The sequence below is a fragment of the Notolepis coatsorum genome, assembly GCF_963971535.1.
Source record: "Notolepis coatsorum genome assembly, chromosome: 2".
Lineage (NCBI taxonomy): Eukaryota > Metazoa > Chordata > Actinopteri > Aulopiformes > Paralepididae > Notolepis > Notolepis coatsorum.
In genome coordinates, this window is record NC_140166.1 from 27,882,922 (window position 1) to 27,897,538 (window position 14,617).

At 42.9% G+C, this 14,617-nt stretch overlaps 1 protein-coding gene across 3 annotated transcripts in view; it reads left to right on the plus strand.

The window, feature by feature from the left end:
• Positions 1-14,617, plus strand: part of smarca2 (SWI/SNF related BAF chromatin remodeling complex subunit ATPase 2) — a 188,643-nt gene that overhangs the window by 30,586 nt on the left and 143,440 nt on the right. For all 3 annotated transcript variants that reach the window (XM_084308943.1, XM_084308938.1, XM_084308939.1), the window contains one exon: positions 5,208-5,460. In XM_084308943.1, the coding sequence (XP_084165069.1) occupies positions 5,208-5,460 (253 nt within the window). The remainder of the gene's footprint in view (positions 1-5,207; positions 5,461-14,617) is intronic.

The following is a 14,617-nucleotide window of genomic DNA, read 5'->3' on the forward strand; positions in this document are numbered from 1 at the left end:
GGCTGCAGCTGGTTTAAAAGCTAAAGTAAACCGGCTTCTCTGCTGGCTGTGGCTCCAGAGGAGTTGAACAGTTCTGGCTCTGCTAGTTTATTTTCGATCTTTTGGCGCTTTTTTGGTGGACAAACCACCGCACATGTGCACTGTGACTCGTGACTGGAGTCTAGTTCTGCTAGCACACATAGCCTACTGTGTACAGACGGTTTCAAAATGTATTTTAAATTAGAAAGCAAACAAAATAAATGGACAAGAGAAAAAGAAATCTGAATTTGGTCAGTATTGTCATTTGGACAAGCAAAGCCATTACTTTAAGTTGCAGGCAAGAAAGACAAGTCTGTCCACTGTCTCTGGTTTTAAAACTGCCCTGTTGCAGGTAAAAAAAAAAAAAAAAATAAAAAATCTTTGATTTTTTTTAAATTTCGATATTCGATATCGATTATTAAAATATATCGCGATATTTATCGTTATCGTTATATCGCCCAGCCCTACCGTGTATGTGATGACGTATTTGAACACACACCTCGGCTGACGACCCAAGCTATTATTATGCAAAGACGAGTACTGTAGCGAGTGGGTACTTGGCCCGTGCAGGGCAAGAATGCGACCCCCATCTACTCATCTTTGCATAATAATAGCTCAGGACAGGTAGTCCAGGGTTTCCGTTAGAATTTTTTTTTGCAGGTCTGAGTGTCCGGTAGATTTCAATCTACCGGACAAATGGGATAAATTCCTGTCAGAGTTTATTGAGCTTAAAAACAATTGATATGCCTATATAAAGAATGACATCCTCAAGGCATTTATAATATTTTAACTTAAAACTAGGCTATTTGAGGTGTCGGTGGGCAGTCTGCCCGACATTAATAAACAGCAGTCTGTTATCACATTTTTATGAGCTAACGAATTCCGTTATATTGGACATTTGTATTAATTATATCAAACCCTGAGGTAGTTAAAACTAGGCTATTTGAGGTGTCGGTGGGCAGTCTGCCCGACATTAATAAGCAGCTCAGACAATCAGCCATTTTCCGTGTGTGGTCCTAGTGCTGGTCGCCGCGGTCGCGTGTTTATTATCCATGTATTATCTTTGGACGGTAAAAACGTGGGGGGGACAATAACTGCATTCTGAAACCATGCCGGGGACATGTCCCCGGTCCCCCCCCCATACGCCCCTGTGCCCCCGCCATGGTCAGGAAACAGGGGAATGGTCACATTACTTGAGGAACAAGTCGGTCACCCCATCATGAAACTCCACTGCATAATACATCAAGACAATCTCTGCAAAGATGTCAAAATCACGTCCCCTAAACATGTCTTAAGTTTTTCGCTGAAAAAAATCCCCTCAGATTATGCAATCTAGCAGCCTCTATATCCCTTTTGTTTCAGTCCTGTTCTCAATGGGCTGTTTCTGTGGGCTGCCATTTTGTACACTTGCATTTTATCAAGATATCTTCACATGCACATACACACGTTTCAAGGTACGACGATTGTGGCTGCAATTCTGAATGGCTCGTTTCAAGAGGGAGGGTTCTTGTCACAGCTGAACTGCAGAAAAGGCACAATGCACACACAGTATTTAAAATGTTCTCAGTGTTGGGACAACCCCTCATTATGTAAAAACAATGCAAAACACAGGAAAATACAATTTTTACAATAGGTTTTTACAATAGGTCCCCTTAATTACCTAGTATCATTATGTACATTTCCCCCAAAACACAAGTCTACTATTATAAGCAAAGATCTTTAATTGAAATTGGGTTAAATGTCCAAAATTCCAGAGCTTAACTTCCCATGGAAAGTTTACGGGCATTTAGCAGAACGTCTCTGAGCCCTTGCAGCCCTAGTTACATTCTGTTGCAAGTGTTTGATGTCTGTTACATCGGATTCTCTTCTGAACATGTTCAAATAGATGCCTTGCAGTGAAAAAGGAACGTCTTCTGAGATTTACTGAAAATATACAGTGTGAGGAATAAATAATACAAGAGAAATAACCCTGTATCTCAAAGGATTAGGTGTGCAGGGGAATAACACCTAACTTAATTTGAAGACTGATAGATCTTCAGCAGAAGTTCTACAGTAGTGTTTTGAATGACTTTCATGGGCTCTCAGGTCAGAGTTCACAACATGGAAAAACAAGTAGATGTTTTCACCTGACGGCGGTGATATGGAGCTGTGGCTTTAACATTTTCACTTGACTTGTAGGGCTGTCAACGAATATTCTATATTGAAATTAATAATCGATTTGTTAAATAAAAAATAAAAAAAATTATTATATTAGATTGTGAAAAAAACAGCCCCGGGCGGTTGTTAGTGGTTAACATACCGTTGTATTCTTTCGGTACACAGCCGTACTGAACCTTAGGTCCAGTACTGAAACGGTTCGGTACGGATACGTGTACTTTTACACCCCTAGAGAGCAGTGATATGGAGCTATGGCTTTAACGTTTTCACCTGACAGAAGTGACATGGAGCTATGACTTTAACATTTTCACCTGACAGCAGTGATATGGAGCTATGACTTTAACGTTTTCACCTGACAGCAGTGACATGGAGCTATGACTTTAACGTTTTCACCTGACAGAAGTGACATGGAGCTATGACTTTAACATTTTCACCTGACAGCAGTGATATGGAGCTATGACTTTAACGTTTTCACCTGACAGCAGTGATATGGAGCTATGACTTTAACGTTTTCACCTGACAGCAGTGACATGGAGCTATGACTTTAACGTTTTCACCTGACAGAAGTGACATGGAGCTATGACTTTAACATTTTCACCTGACAGCAGTGATATGGAGCTATGACTTTAACGTTTTCACCTGACAGCAGTGACATGGAGCTATGACTTTAACGTTTTCACCTGACAGCAGTGATATGGAGCTATGACTTTAACGTTTTCACCTGACAGCAGTGACATGGAGCTATGACTTTAACGTAGGGCTGGGCGATATGGCAAAAAATCATATCGCGATAACGATATGATAATGTTATCATATCATTCGATATCGATAATTATCGAAACTGTTATAAGTACTTTTTTTTTTTTTTTTTTAAACAACAGATGTATGTTTATTTTGCAGCAATTCTTTGTCGTTGCCGCCATCTCTAGTGTTACATCCCCTCACACTCCAGTTCTCAGGCTGCAGCTGGTTTAAAAGCTAAAGTAAACCGGCTTCTCTGCTGGCTGTGGCTCCAGGGGAGTTTAACAGTTCTGGCTCTGCTAGTTTCTTTTCTATCTTTTGGCGCTTTTTTGGTGGACAAACCACCGCACATGTGCACCGTGACTCATGACTGGAGACTAGCTCTGCTAGCACACATAGCCTACTGTGTACAGACGGTTTCAAACTGTATTTTAAATTAGAAAGCAAACAAAATAAATGGACAAGAGAAAAATAAATCTCAATTTGGTCAGTATTGTCATTTGGACAAGCAAAGCCATTACTTTAAGTTGCAGGCAAGAAAGACAAGTCTGTCCACTGTCTCTGGTTTTAAAACTGCCCTGTTGCATGTCACAAAAAAAAAAAAATTTATATATTTATTTTCGTTTATTTAAATTTTTTGATATCGATTATTAAAATATATCGCGATATTTATCGTTATAGTTATATCGCCCAGCCCTACTTTAACGTTTTCGCCTGACAGCAGTGACATGGAGCTATGGCTTTAACGTTTTCACCTGACGGCGGTGATATGGAGCTATGGCTTTAACGTTTTCACCTGACAGCAGTGACATGGACCTATGGCTTTAACGTTTTCACCTGACGGCGGTGATATGGAGCTATGGCTTTAACGTTTTCACCTGACAGAAGTGACATGGAGCTATGGCTTTAACGTTTTCACCTGATGGCGGTGACATGGAGCTATGGCTTTAATATGTAACTAGGGCTGCAACGATTAGTCGACATAATCGACTATGTCGATTATGAAAAATCGTCGACGAGATATTGTTGCGTCGATTAGTCATTAAAAAAAAATAATAATAATTATATATATATATATATATATATATATATATATTTTTTTCGCTACCTATCTTTGTGAAAGTGGCTTCTCAGCTCTGGTCCAGCCAGCTGAAGACTTCTTAGCTTAACATAACAGACCGACAGTAAGTTTGGGGGAACTAATGGGATAACTGGGGATGTTGTTTGGTCCTGACAAGAGTCTCAAAGCAACTCTGAGGTCATGCTCAATGTCCAATCTGTTCCTCTGCTCTGTCTTCAGCTGGGCCAGAGCTGAGAAGCCACTTTCACAAAGATAGGTACTGAAAAAAAAAAATTCATCTAGATGTTACATTTTTGTGAGTCCACAAATTCAGTGCTCTAATTCATTGCAGGGCTTTCCCCTGGTGCTGAATCGCAACCAGGGAGTGGTCTGAGAGAGAGAAAAAAATAGCAATACAGAAAGCCATTTGCTGTAATTTCCTGCAACTTAAAAAACATAGTTTCAATAAAATAGCAAACACAAAGGAAAGGTATGTTCCAAATAAGTTATGTATTTGAGTACAGTGTGTAAAGTTGCACATATTTTATAGTTGAACACAAAAACCATATGCACAGGGGACCAGAGGACCGAGCAGTCATGTATTAGACCAGGGGTTCTCAAACTTTTATACCACGTCCCCATTTTATTTGATATTTTTTGGCGACCCCACACTTAATGTATCACGTCATTTCAACATGGAATTAAGGAATATCAAAATAAAAGCACACGTTGTTGAACTTGATCATGCATATTTATTAGGAAATTGTATTATTTAATATATTATTTTACTTGCCAATGCGCGACCCCACTGTCACCTACCCATGACCCCACTTTGGGCCGCGACCCGCTGTTTGAGAGGCTAAAAGAAATTTGGCAAAATCCCTTGCAATATTTTCCTGTTGATAAGGTATTCACTCTCGTTTTGTGTTGCTTGGTGGATTGGATGATTGCACTCGAAGAAACTGGGTAGCTGCAAATTTATATGGGCCGCTACCCACACGGTTAGCTGTGTTGCTATGTTAGCTGTGTTGTCATTCCACGAATGCATGCTCCTTACAAGTTGTACCTCGTTGTAAAGGCGACTAATCAGGCTTTCCAACAATATAAAATACAATACCAATTGGTATTATTAAAGTGGAGGAATAATGGACCAAAATTACATTTCCAAACTTTTTTTGAGGAGTTTATATTTGATGACCAAATGAAGAGAACAAATGCTCTTGTCTCCCAGGGCAGGGCAGTGAAAATCCCAACAACCCCCAGAAGCACCTCACCCCAGTGGCCAGTGGGCGCCCGTCCCCCGTGCCACCTCAGGCCTCCGCTGTGCCACCTGTGCCCATGCCAGGCGGCCCGGTTCCCCCTCAGCCCCCCGGGCAGCAGCCGTCACCCATGGTCCAGCTGCAGCAGAAACAGAACCGCGTCACACCGGTCCAGAAGCCCCAGGGACTGGACCCAGTGGGCATCCTGCAGGAGAGAGAGTACAGGTAACTGTAGCTGCCACCGGGCCAGAAACACCCGGACCTGCCGGGTCCTCGGACAACAGTAGTTAAGATGGATTCCCTTGATGCTTGATGTCTTTAGTTCTGCTCTGTCTACTCCTACCGGGCAACGCTTCTTAACACGACATCCACCTCTGTCGCCAGCTAGTGTATGTTCCAGTAGAATACACATATCAGGAATGCATTCTCTCATCATAAGAGTTGAAAAATGATGCTCCATGAAACTTAAAAGTTGCTAGTAGGCACCCTTGTGAAAATCATTGTACAATTCATATTAGTTACTGTATTACTCTACTACAAGCTGTCAAATTGTGCAGCAACTAGAAGCAGCCAGAGTTAATAACAAATGCACCTAACTGAATGTGGAAGTTTGATGTATGGGGCTTCTAGTAGCGAAAAAAAACATGGTACAGTGGCTCTGTACACCACCACAATGGATTTGAAAAGGAAACACATTGAGTGCTTTAAGTGTAGACTTTCAGCTTTCATTTGATGGTATTTACATCCAAATCAGGTGAACGGCGTAACCATTTCTATATGCGTCTCCCCCTTTTAAGGGACCAAAAGTAATTGGACAAATGGCTGCTCAGCTGTTCCATGGCCAGGTGTGTTATTCCCTCATTATTTAATTTACAAGGAGCTGATAAAAGGTCTAGAGTTAATTTCAAGTGTGGTATTTGCATTTGAGCTCAGCAACACCAAAAGACCCGGAAGACCAGAGAAAACAACTGTGGTGGATGACAGGATAATTATTTCCCTGGTGAAGAGAAACCCCTTCATAACAGTTGACCAGATCAAGAGCACTCTCCAGGAGGTACAGTAGGTATTATCTGTGTCAAAGTCAACATGCATTTGCAATTCAATTGCTGAAGACAAAACTGAAGGGAAAATGCCCCAAGAACGAGCAGGAACTGAAGACAGTTGCATTAGAGGCCTGGTATTAAAAGTGTCAATTTGATTTATGATTGTTAGTTTGCCCAATTACTTTTGGTCCCTTAAAAAACGGTTGTATTTCGTACACTGATCACCTGATTTGGATGTAAATACCCTCACATTTACTGAAAGTCTGCACTAAAGCAGAGGTTCCCAAACTTTTCAGGCCGCGACCCAAAAATAACGGGGTCAGAGAGTCGCCACCCCCACTATTATAGGAGGTAAATTTTTTTTTTTAAATATTTATTTATTTATTTTTTATAAATGGAAATGTATGGTTGAAACATGCACACGTTCAAACGCACACACACTAATAAGCATTGGAGGCTTTTAACCAGGGCCGGACAGGGGAAATCATTCAGGCCAGGAAATATAGTGCAAAATATAGCCCCAGTCAGGCCACTTTTTAAGCGGGGGGTCCCCCACCAGGACATTTCTTGTTACAAAGACTTAATTTCCTGCATTCTAGTGCAGGCATTTTTTTATTTGTAGCCTTTAAATGCCAGTGTTTGTGATGGCATCACAAATTATTGTTAAAAAACAGGCTAGCATATGTATGATTAGCAACAACACTGATTTAGATGGATTTTCAGTTTTTTTGTAATGTCAGATTGAAAATAATACAATCTTTTATTCAACTCCAGCCCTGATCATAACACCACATATTAATTTTATAATTCTAACCCTTTAAATGCCAGTGTGTGTGATGGCATATACCGTAATTCCTCTAATAGTAACCGGGTCTCAAATACAAGCCGGGTCTCTATTAATGGCCGGGTGCGCTCTTGAGCTAAGCAATTATAAGCCGGCCTCCTAATACAAGCCGGGTTACTAATATATTGAGCTGCATACTGAGCTAGTTACTTGATTTCACTTTGAAAACGTTGAAATGACCAGTGACCACCTGTAATTGCACTGTTTACTATTTCATACAGTACTTGGTTTCAATAAATGAACCCAGTACATTTTACTGGGTTCAAACTGACACAAAATGTTGATTTATTCATTATGATCCGTTTGAAATATAGGCCTCCCTCTTATACAGGCCTCCTCCTAATACAAGCCTGGTACCCGCTACCGTTGAAACAAATACAAGCCGGGGTTACTATTAGAGGAATTACGGTATTTGCAATATATCAAATTCAAAGTAGATTTTTCTGGGGGGGATTATTACAGGCTAGCATGTGTCAATGATTACTAGCAACAACAGTTTTTTGTAAGGGTCCCGCCTCCACCAATCACATGCGGCTCCTTTTGTGTGTGTGTGTGAGAGCAAGAGAGAGAAAGAGATAGTTCTCCAACTTGTGTGAGTTGCAGTGATCTCCTGGTTGTTCCCCACCTAGGTTATCTAACTATTGCGCTGCTGCAACTAGAAACACTGTCCTGGCCGCCTGTACGTTAATGCCAAGCATACAGTGCAAAAATGCTTCCGCATTCGTCACCGCACGCTAGTGCGGTAAAGCGCCCTTCTTTTCAGACAAATGCTACCGTGCGTGCACCGGCGGCGGCGTGCTCGCTCAGGTGCGTGCGTGCTCGCGCGAGGTGCCCGCGCATGCGCATGAGATCCCGCCTTGGTTGACACGAGCGGAGCTCAATATATATAAGTCACCGCCCATAAATTCAGTATCTAGCAATAGCTCAATTGGCAAGGACACATGGCTGTGGATCCTATGGCTTGTTTGCTGGCGAGTTCGAATCCCATCGAAAATATTTTTTAACGTGATTTTTTTTTAACGTGTATTCTTTCGCCGGTTAAGGTTAGGCATTGTTTCGGAGTTGGTTAAGGTTAGAACGGTTAAGTTTAGGCGCTGTTAAGGAGCTGGTTAAGGTTAGAGTTTGTCAAAGAGAATGGCAATATAAGGTTAAGGTTAAGGTTAGGCATTGTTTCGGAGTTGGTTAAGGTTAGAACGGTTAAGTTTAGGCGTTGTTAAGGAGCTGGTTAAGGTTAGAGTTTGTCAAAGAGAATGGCAATAGACAGCCTATTTCCGCGCGACCTGGGCGCTGGGCGGCGGAAAATGAAAGGCGCATTACTGCACGCTACTACGGTAAATTTTTGCACTGCTTGCTTGGCATAAAGCTACACGCGTCCTGGCCTGCTTCTAAATTTTGGATTTAATTTTTAATTTTTTTGAAATCATCTGGCGACCCCTCCACGGCGGCTCACGACCCTCCTGTGGGTCGCGACCCCGACTTTGGGAACCCCTGCACTAAAGCACATTTTGAATGTTTCAAGTCGCCAGTGTCTCCTGCTACTGCCACGCTTGATGCTCTGCTTTTAAGTGTTTTAGCCTGTTTCATCAAGGGGTTTATCAACGTTGCACTATCATCTGCACAACCTAGCAATCATCAGACAATCTGAGGTTGTCTACTTACAGATCGACCATTGGCTTGTTTTGTTACTCTGTGGCTCTGAAGAAATGGTGCTAGCAAGTCCAGCACCTCCACGTCGCATGGGTGTAGATCATGGGTGAAGAGCTGCTTGCCGAAGTAGGAAATGTTCTGCCCTCCGACAAACTCAGCTGAATTCGGCTCTCCAGAAGGCAAGTGTCCTATTCTGCTGGGTCATGCATCTCCCCCTGTGAACAGACCTCTGCCTGGACCTTGTGCAGTCTCTTCAGTGGTCAGCGTTGTGCTTGTTGACACCCCCTTCCTCTCTTTGCCGGTGTCTGACCAGTTGGCCACCTCTTACAACGCCAGTGGTAGAGTATCCTAGCAACCTTGCGATCTATGATAATAATAATAATGGATTGGATTTATATAGCGCTCTTCTCTGACTGACTGTTGCTCTGACTCAGAGCGCTTCACAGAGTCCATTATTCGTTCATACACAGTCATACCGGTGGTGGTAAGCTACAATTGCAGCCAGAGCTGCCCTGAGGCAGACTCACGGAAGCGTGGCGAATAATCAACGCCTACGGCCCCTCCGACCACCACCAACATTCATTCACATGCATACACATTCATACGAGGCAAGTAGGTTAAGTGTCTTGCCCAAGGACACAACGGCAATGGGATGGACATGGGCTTGAGCGGGATTCGAACCACCAACCCTTCGATCATTGGACGCCCCGCTCTACCCCTGAGCCACGCCGCCCCACGATGATGATGGAGGTTGTATCACTGGTCAACCTGATATCTTAAACTTTGGTGATTCTATCACCAGGTTTGTTAACGTCCCATGTGGCGTTTTTCCGGTTTTACATTTGTAAATGTCTTGGAGCAGGCTCCTGCAATTCTTGATAAATGTCCACACTGTAATTATTCATGTTGGAGCTAATGACATGGTAAGACAATCTGTCAAACTTCAATCAGATGTCGACTCGAGTCTCTGATAAGGGGTGAAGCATCTAATTGCTAGCCCCATCAAGTACTTCATCATTGGCCTGACAATTACCTTCTTCTGAAGGTAGTCTTCCAATGTATTGTCCTGTGTCTTTTGCCAATTCCACTCTTCTGTACCTGCTGCCTTGCTGAGTTCCATATCACCTGTCTCTCCCTGTAATCCTGTTCCTCTTCAGACTAAAATAAATGTCTTCCTCACTCTACTCTAATTTGTCTGAATAACACGATTACATTCAGAGCTAGGCTCTAGGCAGAAAGGATTAGGGCTGATTCATTTAAATATCAGAAGTCTTCTCCAATATCAGAAACTTGACCTGACATTGTGCTTCTCTCTGAAACTTAAGAGCAGTGTTTGCGATTCAGAGGTGGCCATAACTGGTTATAACCTCTTCAGAATCGACAGAATTGGTAGAGGTGGTGTTTTTATTTTAAAATTATAATAAAAAAATATATGAAAATGCAGTTAGAGGTGTAAAGCTCTATCCTTTCTCAGTCTCTTCATTGATAGTCAGGGTATCGATGTGTTGCAGAAATGGTTGCCAGGTCGCATGGAATGTTTCAAGGGAGCCCTTTAGGGAGAATCTGATTCGTTCAAGCCTAATGCAATGTAGTATCTCATGTATCCATCTGTTGTGAGTGGGTGGGGAAGGGTGTATCCATTTAAAGAGAATGAGTCTCCTACTCCTAGCGAGGAGGGTAGTGAACGCCACAACTCGTTTTGCAGCCCTAGATGTGATTGTAGGGGTATTCGGGATTCCGAAAAGGGCAGTGAGTGGATCTGGGTCTAACGTCACACCCAGGACCTTACTCAGTGTATCAAATATTGCAGTCCAAAACTCTGAGTTTAGGGCACGTCCAAAACATGTGCATATAATCGGCTGAAGATTGTTTACATCTATTACATGCATCTGTTCTATCGGGGTATATCTTTGCTAACCTCGCATTGGTGTAATGAACCCTATGCAGGATCCTACACTGCAGCAAGCTGTGTCTTGCACATATAGAGGAGGTGTGTACAAGGTCTAATATATGATCCCATTGTTCATCTGTAATGGTAATTCCCAGGTCTTCGTCCCATTTGGCTTTTAGGGAGTCTTTAGGCCCCATCCACACGAGCACTGGTTTTAATATAACCATGATTGTATGTGCGCAGTTGCACTGTTCGGCCACACACAACCGGGGATTTGCTACACTGCAACCGCGGTCTTTGAAACCGGTGCCCAGGGTAAAGTTTTGCGGTTTTGCAGTTGCGTGTGGTCGTAGCAACCGAGGTTATTCCCAGTGTTTACAGCAGAGCTGTCGCAATTATTTCCCATGTTCACGGCAGACCGCGGGGTAGAGAGATTATAGCAGAGCCAGCTACACCAGTGTTTACAGCAGAGCTGTCCCAAGTAGCGTTATATGAAAATGATTGTAACAAACTTTTGTTCAAAACGTATCGTCTGTGTTGAAGAGTGTTGTGATCGACTGATGTCTGAAAACATGTAGCTGCAGCTAAACTAAACTCATGTGTTGTCAAGTTATTGTTATAAGGAACCCAGTCCAGACTGCATCCCCTTAACAATTGTTTGTATTGAGCCGTATTGTATTGTACCCATTCTGCAATCTGTTAAATAACGTTTACATCCATTTCATATCGGTAACGTTACCACATTACGTTAGCATTTAAGCTATATACTATACATGGATATAGCCATTCACATTAGCATGTAGCTAACTACACCGGCGGTCTTTTGTGAGACTAAACTATCCGCTCTTGGTGGTAAATTGTGTTGCTGATGGTTTTGTTTCATCAACAAAATGAGAGGCAGAACACACAGTGAATGTATCCGTTTGTTTATTGCAGTTTCTTTCTTTGCTGAAAATATGTTCCGTTGGCAAAATGATCAATAGGGTCCAGCTGTGTTTCTAAACAGGACGTTTAGTGAGCGTTCAGCCTTTTCTGATTGGTTGAAATGGCCTTCATGTCTGAACAACATCGCCGCCTACTGTTTTGGCATTGTACTACATGTAACGGTTGCTGGTGCCGTGGGTACGCAGTTATACACGGTTGTTCACCTGTGTTCACCTGTGTGGACGGAGTTTTATTTTTTTCAAACTTCGGTTATATTAAATCCAAACGCTCGTGTGGACAGGGCCTAAGCAAGTTGGGTCTATCCAAAATATTTTATCATATATAATTGAGACAAGCCCTTTTCGCCCAGTGCTGAGCGATAGGAGGGGGTCAATCCTCGAGTCTGTTGGACGGCCAGGGAATTGTGGGAATTGGTTCTGAACAAAATGCCTGATCTGAAAGAAACGGAAAAGGTGGGAGTTTGGAATACCAAATTTTTTTGATAATTCTGCAAATGAGGAGAACACACCTCCGGAGTAGAGGTCATTAATGGTTAGCAATCCTTTGTTCGCCCAGATTCTGAATACAGGATCGGAGCAGGACGGTAGGAATAGGTAATTGCGAGAGATAGGAGCTAGCCCCGACGGAGCGTGTAGGCCAAATTGTTTCCTAAACTGATTCCAGATTTTCAAAGTTTCAGTTACGATTTGGTTCCGATCCACTTGTTTAATAGGGATTGAAATGGGCAGTTGGGATGTTGCCACAGAACAGAGGTGGTGTTTTTTTTTATGTGAGGTCCTGGGCTGTTACTGTTCTATATTCTGTTGCCTTACCCAAGTGTCTAATAATTCCTTTGTAATTAGTGGGATTTATTTCCTTTGTGACCTTTATAATAGTGATTTGTATTTTACATAATGCTATTCCAGATGTTGAAATAGCTTTAGAGTTCTTTTACAAATACTTTCCTGTTGGTCGTAAATAAACATGCACCTCTTAAAACGTTTAGAGTAAAAACTAGATCCAGCCCTTGGTTCACTTCTGAACTGTCATCCCCTGTCTAGAAACAGAGTATGGTCTCTTGATAGACGTACTAATTAGGCTTTCAGAGTACTTAGGAATAAATGTACGTCCCTTGTGAAAATAAATAAATGTGTATTTGAATTTTGTTACTAATAATAATAATAATTCATTTAATTTATATAGCGCTTCTCAGTAACCCGAAGTCGCTGACAGTAGTCGGGAGCAAGAATACAAACAAAAACGAAAGCAAAGAAACAAAAACAAAGAAACGACAAAGAAACAAAAACAAAAGGAACATGAGACCATGGGGGGAACAGGGGAGACGGCATGAAAGCACAAAAAAGACTGGAGACAGACATCAATCAGGTTGGAGGGGAGGGGGGGGTTTAAGGGTGGGGGGGGTTGAAGGCAAGGGAGAACAGGTGGGTTTTGAGGCGAGCTTTGAAGGTGGAGAGTGTAGGGGAGTCTCTGATGGACTGGGGGAGGGAGTTCCAGAGTCGGGGTGCAGTACGAGAGAAGGCCCGATCTCCGAAGTTTTTAAGCTTGGATGTCGGGACAGTGAGGGACTCGAGGAGGCAGTGGAGGAGGACCGGGTGGGGCGGTAGGGAAGAAGGAGATCAGTCAGGTAGGGGGGGGCCAGGCTGTGGAGGGCTTTGAAGGTGAGGAGTAAATCAAATCAAATCAAATTTATTTATAGGGCCCGACAACACACGTTAATGTCCCCATGGGCCGTACAGGTCTTCTTTAAACAAGTCAAGAAGAAAACATAACAATAAGTCAAGAACAGAACAAGAACACCATAAGGTCCAAACATTTTTAGATGAATGCAAATAAATGAAAGAATGCAAGCACTCCCAGACATACCCCACGCGAAGGTAAGGAAAAACTCACTAAAACCTAACAATAGGGAAAAACGCTCCACAGGCAGTGTGGAGGAGAGAAACCTTAGAAGGGCCATTCAAGGGGGGATCTCCCTTCTTAGATGTTGGTGATAGTAGTGTTGCAGACGGACAGTTGGTAAGCATGCACTCATGTGTGTGGTGAAACACAGATGAGTGCATGCAATAGCAACTGTACATTTTGAAAGATTAAAGATAGAGCTAATAGCGATAGCAACTGAACATTTTGAAAGATTAAAGATAGAGTTGATAGCGGATCTATTTGAGGCACAGGGGCAGCGCAAAGAGGGTCACGTCCTCCCCGTCTTAGTCACGGGACATTCAACACTCCGGTCGTTGCTCAAGAGGGGGGGGGGGGAGAGTTAGAGAGTTCCCATGTTTGTGGTGCTGCAAAGAAGCAGACATGTAGTACCCTGTAGTGCCATGTAGTGCCATGTAGTACCCTATAGTACCCCGTAGTGCCATGTAGTACCCCGTAGTACCCTGTAGTACCCTGTAGTGCCATGTAGTACCCTGTAGTGCCCTGTGGTACCATGTAGTACCCTGTAGTGCCATGTAGTGCCATGTAGTACCCTGTAGTGCCATGCAGTACCATGTAGTACTCTGTGGTACCATGTAGTACCCTGTACCCTAACTAAACTACCCTATAGTAAACTACCCAGTGGTACCATGTAGTACCCTGTACCATAACTAAACTACACAGATTAATCTAAAGGTCAGTCCCCGACCAGGTGAGATCAAGGTAGGTTGAAGGAGAGAGAGAAAAGATGAGTCTTAAGCAGGGATTTAAAAGCTTCGACAGAGCAGGCGCCCCTGATGACGGCAGGTAATTTGTTCCACAGGTAGGGAGCGCGGTAGACAAAGGCTCTGTGGCCGGCGGATTTCTTTTTAACCCTAGGGGTCGATAGAAGCCCCGCATTTTGTGAGCGCAGAGCACGAGCGGGCGAGTATCGGGAGATGAGATCGGATAGATAGAGAGGTGCAAGCCCATTTAAAATTTTGTAGGTGAGGAGTAGCACTTTAAAGTCAGAGCGGGCTTGGATAGGAAGCCAATGTAGGGCGGACAAAACTGGTGTGATGTGATCAAATTTTCTAGTTCTAGTTAGTATCCGTG